Here is a 12,300-nt window from a genome sequence, read left to right as displayed (position 1 = left end):
ATTGGGGTGCACAGGTTCTTTTGGATTGGTGTTTCAGGGTTCTTAGGGTATAATCCCAGCAGTGGAATTGCTGGGTCAAAGGGCAGTTCCATTTTTAGTTTTTGAGGAAATTCCATACTGTTTTCCACAGTGGCCTCACCAGTCTGCATTCCCACCAACAGTGCACTAGGGTTCCCTTTTCTCCGCATCCTCTCCAACATTTGTTTGTTGATTTGTTTATGTTGGCCACTCTGACTGGTGTGAGATAGTACCTCATTGTGGTTTTAATTTGCATCTCTCTGATGGCTAGTGATGCTGAGCATCTTTTCATATGTCTCTGGGCCCTCTGTATGTCTTCCTCGGAGAAGTGTCTGTTCAAGTCCTTTGCCCATTTTTTAATTGGGTTGTTTGTCTTCCTGGAGTGGAGTTGTGTGAGTTCTTTATATATTTTGGAGATCAGGCCCTTGTCTGAGGTATCATTAGCAAATATGTTTTCCCATACTGTTGTTTCTCTTTGTAATTTGGTGCTGTTTTCTTTAGCCATCAGAAGCTTTTTATTTTGATGAGGTCCCATTTGTTTATTCTTTCCTTTATGTCCCTTGCTTTAGGGGACATGTCTGTGAGGATGTTGCTGCGTGGAATCTCTGAGATTTTCCTGCCAATGTTTTCCTCGAGGACTTTTATGGTGTTACGACTTATATTTAAGTCTTTTATCCATCCTGAGTTTATTTTGTGTATGGTGTAAGTTGGTGATCGAGTTTCATTTTTTTGCACGTAGCTGTCCAAATCTCCAAACACCATCTGTTGAAGAGGCTGTTTTTGCTCCATTTTATGCTTCTGCCTCCTTTGTCAAATATTAATTGACCGTAAAGACTTGAGTATATTTCTGGGCTCTCTGTTCTGTTCCATTGGTCTATGTGCCTGTTTTTATGCTGGTACCAGGCTGTTTTGATTACAGTGGCCTTGTAATACAGTTTGATATCAGGTATTGTGATCCCTCCTGCTTTGTTCTTCTTCCTCAAAATTGCTGCAGCTATTCGGGGTCGTTTATGCTTCCATATAAATTTCTGAAATGTTTGTTCTATATCTGTGAAATATGTCATGGGTACTCTGATAGGGATTGCATTGAATCTATAAATTGCTTTGGGTAGTATGACCATTTTGATGATGTTAATTATTCCAATCCATGAGCATGGTACATGCTTTCATTTGTTTGTGTCTTCCTTAATTTCTTTCTTCAGTGTTGTGTAGTTTTCTGAGTACAGGTCTTTTACCTCCTTGGTTAGGTTTATTCCTAGGTACTTTATTTTTCTTGTTGCTATATCAAATGGGATTTTTTTCCTGATTTCTGTTTCTGCAGTTTCGTTGTTGGTATACAGGAATGCCTTTGATTTCTGAGTATTGACTTTGTATCCAGCTGTTTTGCCAAATTCATTTATTAGGTCGAGTAGTTTTTTGGTGGAGTCTATAGGATTTTCCATGTACACTATCATGTCGTCTGCAAACAGTGACAGTTTCATTTCCTCCTTTCCAATTTGGATGCCTTTTATTGCTTTTTCTTGTCTGATTGCTGTGGCTAGGACTTCCAATACTATGTTGAATAGGAGTGGTGAGAGAGGGCATCTTTGTTTTGTTCCTGATCTTAGTGGGAAAGCTCTAAGTTTTTGTCCATTGAGTATGATGTTGGCTGTAGGTCTCTCATATATGGCCTTTATTATGTTGAGGAATGCTCCCTGTATTCCCATTTTGCTGAGTGTTTTCATCAGAAATGGGTGCTGTATCTTATCAAATGCTTTTTCCGCATCTATTGATTGATATGATCATGTGATTTTTGTCTTTGCTGTTGTTGATGTGATGTATTATGTTTATTGATTTGCGAATATTGTACCATCCTTGCATCCCTGGGATGAATCCCACTTGGTCATGGTGTATGATCTTTTTAATGTATTGCTGGATTCGGTTTGCCAATATTTTGTTGAGAATTTTTGCGTCTATGTTCATCAGCGATATTGGCCTGAAGTTTTCTTTCTTCGTTGTGTCTTTATCTGGTTTTGGGATTAGGATGATGCTGGCTTCATAAAAAGAGTTTGGGAGTCTTCCATCTGTTTGGATTTTTTCGAATAGTCTGTGAAGGATAGGGGTTAGCTCTTCCTTCAGTGCTTTGTAGAATTCTCCTGTGAAACCATCTGGTCCAGGGCTTTTGTGTGTTGGGAGTTTTTTGATGACTGCTTCAATTTCGTCTGCTGTTATTGGTCTGTTCAGGTTTTCTGCTGCTTCTTCATTCAGTTTTGGAAGATTATATTTTTCTAGAAATGTGTCCCATTTCATCTAGGTTTTCAAATTTCTTAGCATGCAGTTCTTCGTAGTAATTTCTTACAATCCTTTGTATTTCTGTGGTATCAGTTGTAATCTCTCCTCTTTCATTTTTAATTGTGTTTATTTGGATCCTCTCTCTTTTCTTCTTGATGAGCCTACTTAAAGGCTTGTCAATTTTGTTTATCTTTTCAAAGAACCAGCTCCTGGATTCATTGATCCTTAGAATTGTGCTTTTATTCTCTATGTCATTTAACTCTGCTCTGATCTTGGTTATTTCCTTCCTTCTGCTTGCTCTGGGCTGTCTTTGTTGTTGTTCCTCCAGTTCTTGTAGGCGTAGGGTTAGGTTGTTTTATTTGAAATGTTTCTATCTTTTTACGGTAGGCCTGTATTGCTATGAACTTCCCTCTCAGGACTGCCTTTGCTGTGTCCCATAGGTTTTGGGTTGTTGTGAGTTCATTTTCATTTGTTTCCAGAAAGTTTTTGATTTCTTCCCTAATCTCGTTCTTGACCCATTCATTGTTTAATAGCATGCTATTCAGTCTCCATGATTTTGAGTGTTTGGGGTTTTTTCCTTTGGGGTTGGTTTCTAGTTTCAGTCCCTTGTGGTCAGAGAAAATGCTTGATATGATTTCAATTTTCTTGAATTTGTTCAGGCTTGCTTTGTGTCCTATCATGTGGTCTATCTTTGAAAAAGTTCCATGTACACTTGAAAAGAATGTGTATTTTGCTTCTTTGGGATGAAAAGCTCTATATATATCAGTTAAGTCCATTTCCTCTAGGGTATTGTGAAGTGACACCATATCCTTGTTCACATTTTGTTTGGAAGACCTGTCCATTTTTGATAGTTGGGGTGTTAAAGTCCCCTACTATAATTGTGTTGCTATCAATATCTTTCTTGAAATCCTCCAAGATTTTCTTTATGTATTTGGGTGCTCCTATGTTGGGAGCATATATATTTACAATGTTTATGTCTTCTTGGTGGATTCTTCCTTTGAGTATTATGAAGTGACCTTCGGGGTTTCTCTTTATGGCCCTTCTTTGGAAGTCTGTTTTGTCTGATATGAGTATTGCTACCCCTGCTTTTTTTCCCTGTCCGTTTGCTTGGAAAATTTGTTTCCAGCCCTTCACTTTCAGTCTGTGTAAGTCTTTTGTCCTGAGATGGGTCTCTTGTAGGCAGCATATGTGTGGGTCATGTTTTCTTATCCATTCAGCTATTCTATGTCTTTTGATTGGAGCATTTAATCCATTTACGTTTAAGGTTATTATCGATAGGTAGTTATTCATTGCCATTATTTCCTACCTGTGTTCCTCTGTCTTTCTCTTTTCCTTCCTTTCCTTAAAGCAGTCCCTTTAGCATCTCTTGCAGAGCTGGTTTGGTGGAAGTGTATTCTTTTAGACTTCTTTTGTCTGGGAAACTCTTTATTTGGCCTTCTGTCTTGATTGAGAGCCTTGCTGGGTAAAGTAGCCTTGGTTGCAGGCCTCTGTTTCTCATTACTTGGAGTATTTTTTGCCATTCTCTTCTGGCTTGGAGTGTTTCCATTGAGAAGTCAGTTGCTAACCTTATTGGGGCTCCCTTGTATGTTACTTCCTTTTTCTCCCTTGCTGGCTTTAAGATCCTCTCTTTGTCTTGGAAATTTGCCATTTTAATTATGATGTGTCTTGCAGTGGGTCTCTTTGGGTTCCTCTTGCTTGGGACTCTGTTTTTCCTGGATTTGGGTGACTTTTTCTCTCCTCAGATTAGGGAAATTTTCCATCATTACTTTTTCAAACAGGTTTTCTATCCCTTGCTCTTCTTCTTCTCCTTCTGGTATTCCTATATAACGGATATACGTTTCATGTTGTCCTGCATTTCCCTTATTGCCTCTTCATTCTTTCTGAGCCGCTTTTCCTTTTCTTGCTCTTTCTGGGTGTTTTTTTCTACTTTGTCCTCCAGCTCGCTGATCCGATCCTCTGCTTCATCAAGTCTGCTTTTCATTCCTTCTACTGTGTTCTTCAATTCAGAAATTGTATTCTTCATTTCCTCTTGGCCCTTGTTGATAGTTTCTGGTTCCTTTTTCATGTTGATATAGTTTGCAGAGAGTTCATTGTAGTTTCCCTCTAGTTTCTGGTAGTTCTCTTTGAGCTCAGAGAGCTCAGTGAGCTTCCTGATGACCATTGCTTTGAACTCAGTATCTGATAGTTGACTTGCCTCTTTTTCAGTTAGCATTTTTTCTGAGGCTTCCTCCTTTCCTTTCATTTGGGAATTGTTTCTTTGTCTTCCCATTGTTTGTGAGACTCTTCTTGTTAGCCTCTCCTTCTTAAATTGATCTGTTCTGACTCCCTGGGTTTATGGTATGAACTTCTATGGTAGAATGCCAGTGGGATTCAGTGGTGCTGTCTCCTTAATCTCTTGTGCTCACTGGTCTTGAGCTGACCTTTATGGGTGTAACACGGTCTAACTCTGGTCTTTTCAGAGCTCCAGGTTTTATTGTCTCACCTGTGGGAAGAAGAGAAAGAAGTGGGCGGGGGGGGGGGGGGGAGGAGAAGGGAAGGAGGGAAAAAGGGAATAGAGAAGGAAAGGAAGGAAGGAAGAAGGAATAAAGAAAGATCGGAGGCAAGATAAGGAATTTTAACAAAAATTAAAACAACAGAATAAATAAAAGAAGGCAGGAAGAAGGAATAAAAAAGGTACAGGATGGAAGGAATAAGGAATAAAAAAAAGAAAGAACAGAAAGGAAGAAGGAATTCAGGGGGAAAGGAGGAAAGAAAAAAAAAAAAATTCTGCTGGCTTTAAACCAGTCAGGTTAGTTCTGCTGGTCTTCCTGTCTGTGGAACGGAGGGAGAGGGGGTGGTTGGAAGGATTGGTTTCACTTTTCTCCCTTCCTGAGCCATACTCTTCGCTGTTGTTCAGCCTTCAGTCTAGTTCCTCCGGGTCCTTCTGCTCCCTACTAGGCCTTTAGTTCACCAGCTGTGCTGTCCTTGAGTTGCACCAATTAGGGGCAACTCACATTCCAGCTTCTTGCTCTCTGCTGTCTTAGATGCTAGGGGCTCTCGGTACTGCTATGGGGTAGTTCAGCCCCCTACTGGGTCGAGTCTTTCCGGGGAATGCAGTCTCCCCTAGCCCTGCAGCTCCCCTCTGCTGGGCATTCTGCCTTCCTCCTAGAGAGCCAGTAGGCCCTGCAGAGTTCTGTGCGCAGGGGCTATGTAGGAGTTTTTTAGAACCCGTGCTTTTGGGTGTGGTCGCCTGCAGGCAGCCAGGCCCTTGATCGGGTTGTGTGGCCGATCTCCGCTTTGGACTTGGGTGGGTTGCCGATCCTCCGCTTTGGGTCTGTGCAAGGGGGCAGCCAGCCACTGATCCAGTTGCGCGCCTACCCAGGAGCTTTTTGTATGTGCGCCCAGGTAGCTGGGCGCTTATCAGGGCGCACGCCCACCCGAGGTTTCAGGTGTGGGCCCCAGGCCACTGATTGGGGTATGCACCCACTGGGGCACTTTGGGTCTGGCGCCCAGGCAGCCGGGCCGCTTATCAGGGCGCGTGCTCACCCCGGAGTTTCAGTTGTGGGCCCCTAGTCCGCTAATTTGGGTGCCCGCCAGCCGGGGTTCAGGTGAGAGCCGGGCCTGCTTTTCTGCCTTCACAGTCCAGGGGCTGAGGGGGTAGGGGCGCCAGAGGCCGCGGCTGCTGCAGAGAGTTCTCTAACTAGCTACTACGTGCCTCTATTTTCTTTTCCTTTTTGAGAAATTCTTCCTATTCAAGCCCCCCTGGTCCAAACAAGCACCTGGCTGCTCACAGCTCAGCCTGGCTGTCTCCCAAGAATCCTGCAGCAGACCCTGCACCCGGGCTGGGGCTTCAGCCGCCCTGGTTCCCGCGGGTCCCGGGGACCTTATTGTCCTTAAGCACTCTTCTTACCATCTGATCTTTCAATGTCCTCTATCTTTGGTCGCCGATCTTCATATGTACCGGAATACTGTTGGCTGTTCGCTCTGCTCCCACCTATCTCGCCGCCATCTTCTTAATCCTCCCCCACGGGTGTTTTCAATCAGAGGTTTGAGGCTTTATTTCCCCGCGCTGGAGCCCTGGGTTGCGTGGTCTGCTTCGCTCCCCCGCCAGTCATCCTGGTTATCTAATCACGAATGTGGGGCCGCAGGGTCTGCTACCCACCGCTCTGCCTGCCCCATTCTCTGCCACTCAGAGTCCAGCCCTCTCGGTGTATCTGTGTGCAACTGTAGGGCCGCAGGGTCGGCTAGTGGTCAGACTGCCTGCCCCGTTTGTCCCACACTCTGCCAGTCTCTGGGTCCGGCCCCCGCAACACGAGTCCTCTCTGCCTCCCCTATCAGTCTAGATGAATGTTTATTTTTTATTTCCTTGGTGTCGGACTTCCTTACCATTCGATTTTCTGTCAGTTCTGGTTGTGCAAGGAGGCGCAGTGTGTCTACTTATGCCGCCATCTTGGTTCTCAGGAATCTATATTTTTTTTGCTTGCCACAGTTATTTTCCTTTATAGAGATCAAGATTCTCTGAGAATCCTTTTAAATTCTGTTTTACAAAATCTATTTTAATTTTTTTTGCTTAGTTATAATGAGAATGAAAGATTTTTGAAATATTTAACTGTGCCCATTTAAGTTTATTTTTAAAGCCTAGTTTAAAAGTGGTGTTAAAATTAAACCATAATGGGTGAATTGTACAATATGTAAATTATACCTCAATAAAATTGTTAAAGAAAAAAGAACAACATACGTTAGTCTCTTCTCAACAAATTACTACGGTGATCATAATTTGTTATAGACATTCCATTGTATCTTTTTTAAAGGACTATCAAGGATGTGTTTACAACTGTAATTTTATTCATTTGACATCATGTTTAAGTAATGATTTATTTATTACTTAATAGGTATAGTAATAAACTTGGGAGAACCAAATTATTATTATTTACAGGGAATGGATATTTTTTGTTGTTTTAATAATCTCTGAACTACTAAACATACAAATTTATATTTGAATTTTGTATTTTCTCTTTGAATTAAGACAACGCTCCTTGACTTAGATGCTTTGGCACGACATTTGGCTGACTGCATTCGAAGGTAAAATTTCATGTGAAATTGACCATTATGTTGTTGTGGAAAGATAAAGGACATAATTATGTGAACTATCTTCTTTTGCTTGTATTCTTGTTTTGTAGCAGAGAGATACTTGATCATCAGGATGGTAACATAGAAGATGATGGGCTTACAGGACTCCTCAGACTTGCAACAAGTGTTATTAAACACAAACCACCCTTTAAATTTTCAAGGGAAGGACAGGTATGTATTAAGACATCCAGATGTCTATGTGAAATGTGATTGAAAATTTTTATTGTATTGTATGTGGATATGTGAAGTTTCCTTAAACATATGGATGTAAAGTTTGCTAGACCTTTATTGCTGTCAGGAAAAGTGAACTTTGAATAAAATGTATCCTAAAAATATTATAAACCTTAGGCTTATTTTTAGAATGCAGAAACAAGTTATTGTTTTTCTATAAAGATTTTTATTTATTTATTTATTTTTAGAGAGAGGAAAAGGGACAGAGAAAGAGAGGGAGAGAAACATCAATGTGTGGTTGCCTCTCGTGCACCCCATAGTTGGAACCGGGCCCACAGCCCTGAATGGGAATGGAACTGTTGACCCTTTGGTTCATAGGACGGCACTCAGTCCACTGAGCCATACCAGCCAGGGCCAGAAACAAGTTTTAATTTTTGCGACTGTATGTAGAGAGACAGCCTCTACTTCAGTAGTATAATTTGTGGGATTGAATATTTTGAATAGTAACTTACACAATAGATTTAATAACTAGTCATTATAGATTGGCCATATTATTGGTTTTATATTTAAAGGCCCATTTAACATAAAACCTGTCATTGAATATTTGATACACTTAATGACTCTACACTAACAAATGTCTAACTACACTTTAAATTGAGTTGCTTACTCTTCCCATTGGCACTTTTGTCATTGCTTGCACCAATTGAGGTGTGGTTTAGAGGGTTTTCTTGAGGTCATTGATTGTGTCAGAAATCACAAAAATTACCAAAAGGATGGAAGATTGTTCCCGAGGCATAGACTACAGATTCTTGAGATAAACTAAGGGGATAGTCTTACCAAGCTTAAATCTGTGCTACTTCCCCTATTCCAGAAAGTTCTTTCCTGTGCTTTTTCTTTTAGGTCCTTCTTTCATTTTTTTATTATAACCATTGAGAACAATTTGATTGATTTATAATTTTGCTGGTTGAAGTTTTTCGTTTGTTTGTTTTTGTTAGTTGGCTATAAGTTTGTCGTAGGTAGTCTTATCACGTTGAGGTATGTTCCCTCTATTCCCACTTTGTTGAGAGTTTTAAAGTTTTGTATTATATATAAACCAATGTAGAACTGTTATTCTAAAACAGAAATCAGTTTTTCTGATAACAACATTATAAAGCAAAAATCATAAGTAAAGAAGAAAATTTCAGATAGTACAAAGAGAAAATTATTATATTTAGTTCGGTTTCCCATGTTGCCTGGTGATGGCCTTCTAGGACTTTTTGTGGATATAATAAATATACAAGTATGTAATTTATGTTATGAAAACAGCATTCTGTGATCTGCTTTCTTCACTTAAAAATGAATACACTAATAAACACATGTAAAAAATACATGAGGAAAATAATTTTTATTGACATGTTGTTAGTTTAAAAAATGCTGTGCAGGGTACAGCTTTGCACACCTGTTACATAAATTCTTAAATTTGATTTATTTTAATCAGAATACATCACTCTACAGAAGATTGTTTCATTTTATATTCTCAGACATACTACATGACAGTGATTTTGAACCAGTGTGCTCCAAGAATTTTTAAAACATGAAATACCTATTTAGTCATGGGCACTGACTGCATTTCTCCTTAGATGCTTAAATAAAAAAATGACAACAGCCAATGTGACAATAGCTGTGTGAATGAATCAAAATTATACCAATTTTTTTTTTTGTGAGATCAACTATATATATATTTTTTAATGTTTTTGCTTAGTTGGAGTCAGAATTAAACCTTTTTGAAGTTATTACTTTTTTGTGTGCATTTAATTTTATTTTTTAAAGCCTAGTTTAAAGGTGGTGCTAAAATTAAATCTTAATGGATGAATTGCACAGTATATGAATTATACCTCAATAAAATTGTTAAAGAAAAAAAATCAAAATTTAGTGTCTTCTCAAATTACTGTTATCATAATTTGCTACAGACATTCTACTATCTTTTTTAAAACTATATTTTATTGATGGTATTATAGTTGTCCCATTTTTTTTCTCTCCTTTATTCCCCTCTGCCCTGTACCCCTCCCCCCATCATCATTCCCCTGCCGTAGTTCATGTCCATAGGTCATACATATAAGTTCTTTGGCTTCTCCATTTCCCATACTATTCTTAACCTCCCTCTGTCTATTTTGTCCCTACCATTTATGCTTCTTACTCTTTGTACCTTTCCCCCCATTCTCCTCCCTCCCCCTCCCCGCTGATAACCCTCTATGTGATCTTATTTCTGTGAATCTACTCCTGTTACAGTTGTTTGCTTAGTTTATTTTTGTTTTTGTTTCTGTTCTTTTAGGTTTGGTTGTTGATAGTTGTGAGTTTGTTGTCATTTTACTGTTTGTATCTCTGATCATCTTCTTTTTCTTAGATAAGTCCCTTTAACATTTCATACAACAGGGCTTGGTGATGATAAACTCCTTTAACTTTACCTTATCTGGGAAGCACTTTATCTGCCCTTCCATTCTAAATGATAGCTTTGCTGGATAGAGTAAGGTTGGATGTAGGTCCTTGCCTTTCATGACTTGGAATACTTCCTTCCAGCCCCTTCTTGCCTTCTTTCCTTTTTTGAGAAATCAGCTAATAGTCTTATGGGCATTCCTTTGTAGGTAATTGTCTCCTTTTTTCTTGCTGATTTTAAGATTCTCTCCTTATCTTTCATCTTTGGTAACTTAATTATGAGGTGCCTTCCTTTGTTCCTCCTTGGGTCCAACTTCTTTGGGACTCTGAGCTTCCTAGACTTCATGCAAGTCTATTTCCTTCACCAGATTGGGGAAGTTTTCCTTCATTATTTGTTCAAATAAGACTTCAATTTCTTGCTGTTCCTTTTCTTCTGGAACCCCTATGATTCAGATGTTGGAGTGTTTGAAGTTGTCCTGGAGGTTCCTAAGCCTCTCCTCATTTTTTTTGAATTCTCGTTTCTTCATTCTGTTCCAGTTGGATGTTTATTTCTTCCTTTTTGTTCCAGGTTGCTGATTTGAGTCCTGGTGTCCTAACCATCACTGTTGGTTCCCAATATATTTCCCTTTATTTCACTTTGTGTAGCCTTCATTTCTTCCTTCATTTTGTGACAAAGCTCAACTATTTCTGTGAGCACCTTGATTACCAGTGTTTTGAACTCTGCATCAGATAGGTTGTCTGTCTCCTCCTTGCTTACTTCTTCTCTGGAGTTTTGATCTGCTCTTTCATTTTGGCCATATTTCGTTGTCCCAGCGTACCTGTTATGTGGTAAGGGCTGAAGCCTTAGGTACTTGCCAGGGCAGGAAACCCTCTTTGGTGCATTGTAGTATTGTCTGTGGGGGAGGGGGTCAGAGAGGGAACAATGCCACTTGCTTGGCTCTAGTCTCACTTTCCATCACTTCCCTCACTTTCCCCAGTTGGATTGTACCCTTTCAGGTGCTGCTTTGCAGGTGGGTGGGTTTGTGTACATTTTAGGACCCTATGACTGTCTCCAGTGGACTCTCATGTGAGATTGGGAGTTTCCCCCACTGCTGCAGTCCCTATAGATTTTTACACCAGTAGTTTTGAGTCTTCAGTTTCCCATTCTGAAACCCTGGGTTTCCCCATCTGTCCTACTCCCCTGTCGTTCCTTGCAGCTTATCTGCATGAATGTGGGATCACCTGTGTGGTCTGCCTTGCCTTGCCACCTGTCCTCTCTGCTCCAGCTTTCCATCTATGCCCCTTCTACCATTCCGGATGAATGTTTCTTTAACTCCTTGGTTGTTGGACTTCCGTGCAGTTTGATTTTCTGGCAGTTGTGGTTGTTCTTTGTTTTTTTGTTTTAAAGATTTTCTTCATTTATTTCTAGAGAGAGGGGAAGGGAAGGAGAAAGAGAGGAAGAGAAATGTCAGTGTGTGGTTGCCTCTCATATGGCCCTCAGCCCAGGCATGTGCCCTGACTGGGAATTCAACTGGTGACCCTTTGGTTTGTAGCCCGTGCTCAGTCCACTGAGCTACACCAGCCAGGGCTGTTCTTTTTTAAAAAAATTGGTTGTTATCCTTCTTTTGGTTGTGCGAGGAAGTGAAGCACTACTGCCGATGCCTCCATCTTGTCCAGAACTCCCAAAATAGCCTTTCTTCTTATCATAGCCTTTGAATATATTTTTTTAGAACTTTGGAGTGACAGCTATTTAACTCACTGAATTTCTATATCTAGACTCATTGGCAAAGATAGTGCATTATTAACTAGTTTCTAGTCAGGTCCCTTTCTTTTTGAGGGAAATTGATTTTATTTTCTAGTTCATGTACATGCGTTACTTTGTGTCCAAGACAGTCATCTCACCTTTGAATTGTAAGACAGACAAGATTTTAATTGCTCTACCATATGAAGTAAGAATGTATTTACTTTCTATATTTCTTAGCCAAAGTTAGGAACTGTGTTTTATTATTTCTTTGATAATAGTGAGATGGAAGACATGAGGTCATTAATGGGAAAATATTTCAAAGTGTCCTTTGTTTGGTAGTTGTGTCAGAGGTTTCCAAGACCAACCCAAGCCTTACTAATTCACTAGATGGAATCAAAGGACTCAGCATGTAGTTGTAGTCACAGCTAATCTTTATTACAGCAAAATGATACAAAATGAAAGCAGCAAAAGAAAAGCATGGGGCCAAGTCTGGTGGATACCAAGTACATGCTTATGATAGTCCTCTCCCAATGGACTTACACAGAATGTACTTAATTCCCTCAGCAATGACTGTAACAATGCGTGTGTGGTGTTTC

The 12,300-nt window shown here is 40.0% G+C and overlaps 1 protein-coding gene across 6 annotated transcripts in view; it reads left to right on the top strand.

Moving 5' to 3' along the window:
* The window catches only part of USP34 (ubiquitin specific peptidase 34), a 223,184-nt gene that overhangs the window by 153,976 nt on the left and 56,908 nt on the right, over window positions 1–12,300 (top strand). For all 6 annotated transcript variants that reach the window (XR_008427014.2, XM_053925775.1, XM_053925776.2 and 3 more), the window contains 2 exons: window positions 7,295–7,350; window positions 7,449–7,569. Coding sequence is in view for 5 of the 6 variants with exons in the window: in XM_053925775.1 (XP_053781750.1) it covers window positions 7,295–7,350; window positions 7,449–7,569 (177 nt within the window). In the remaining variant the exon portion in view is untranslated. The remainder of the gene's footprint in view (window positions 1–7,294; window positions 7,351–7,448; window positions 7,570–12,300) is intronic.

This window comes from Desmodus rotundus, chromosome 5 (genome assembly GCF_022682495.2).
Source record: "Desmodus rotundus isolate HL8 chromosome 5, HLdesRot8A.1, whole genome shotgun sequence".
In the NCBI taxonomy this organism is placed as follows: Eukaryota; Metazoa; Chordata; class Mammalia; order Chiroptera; family Phyllostomidae; genus Desmodus; species Desmodus rotundus.
Note: the sequence above shows the minus strand (reverse complement) of the source record. Positions and strands in the feature narration are given on the sequence as shown.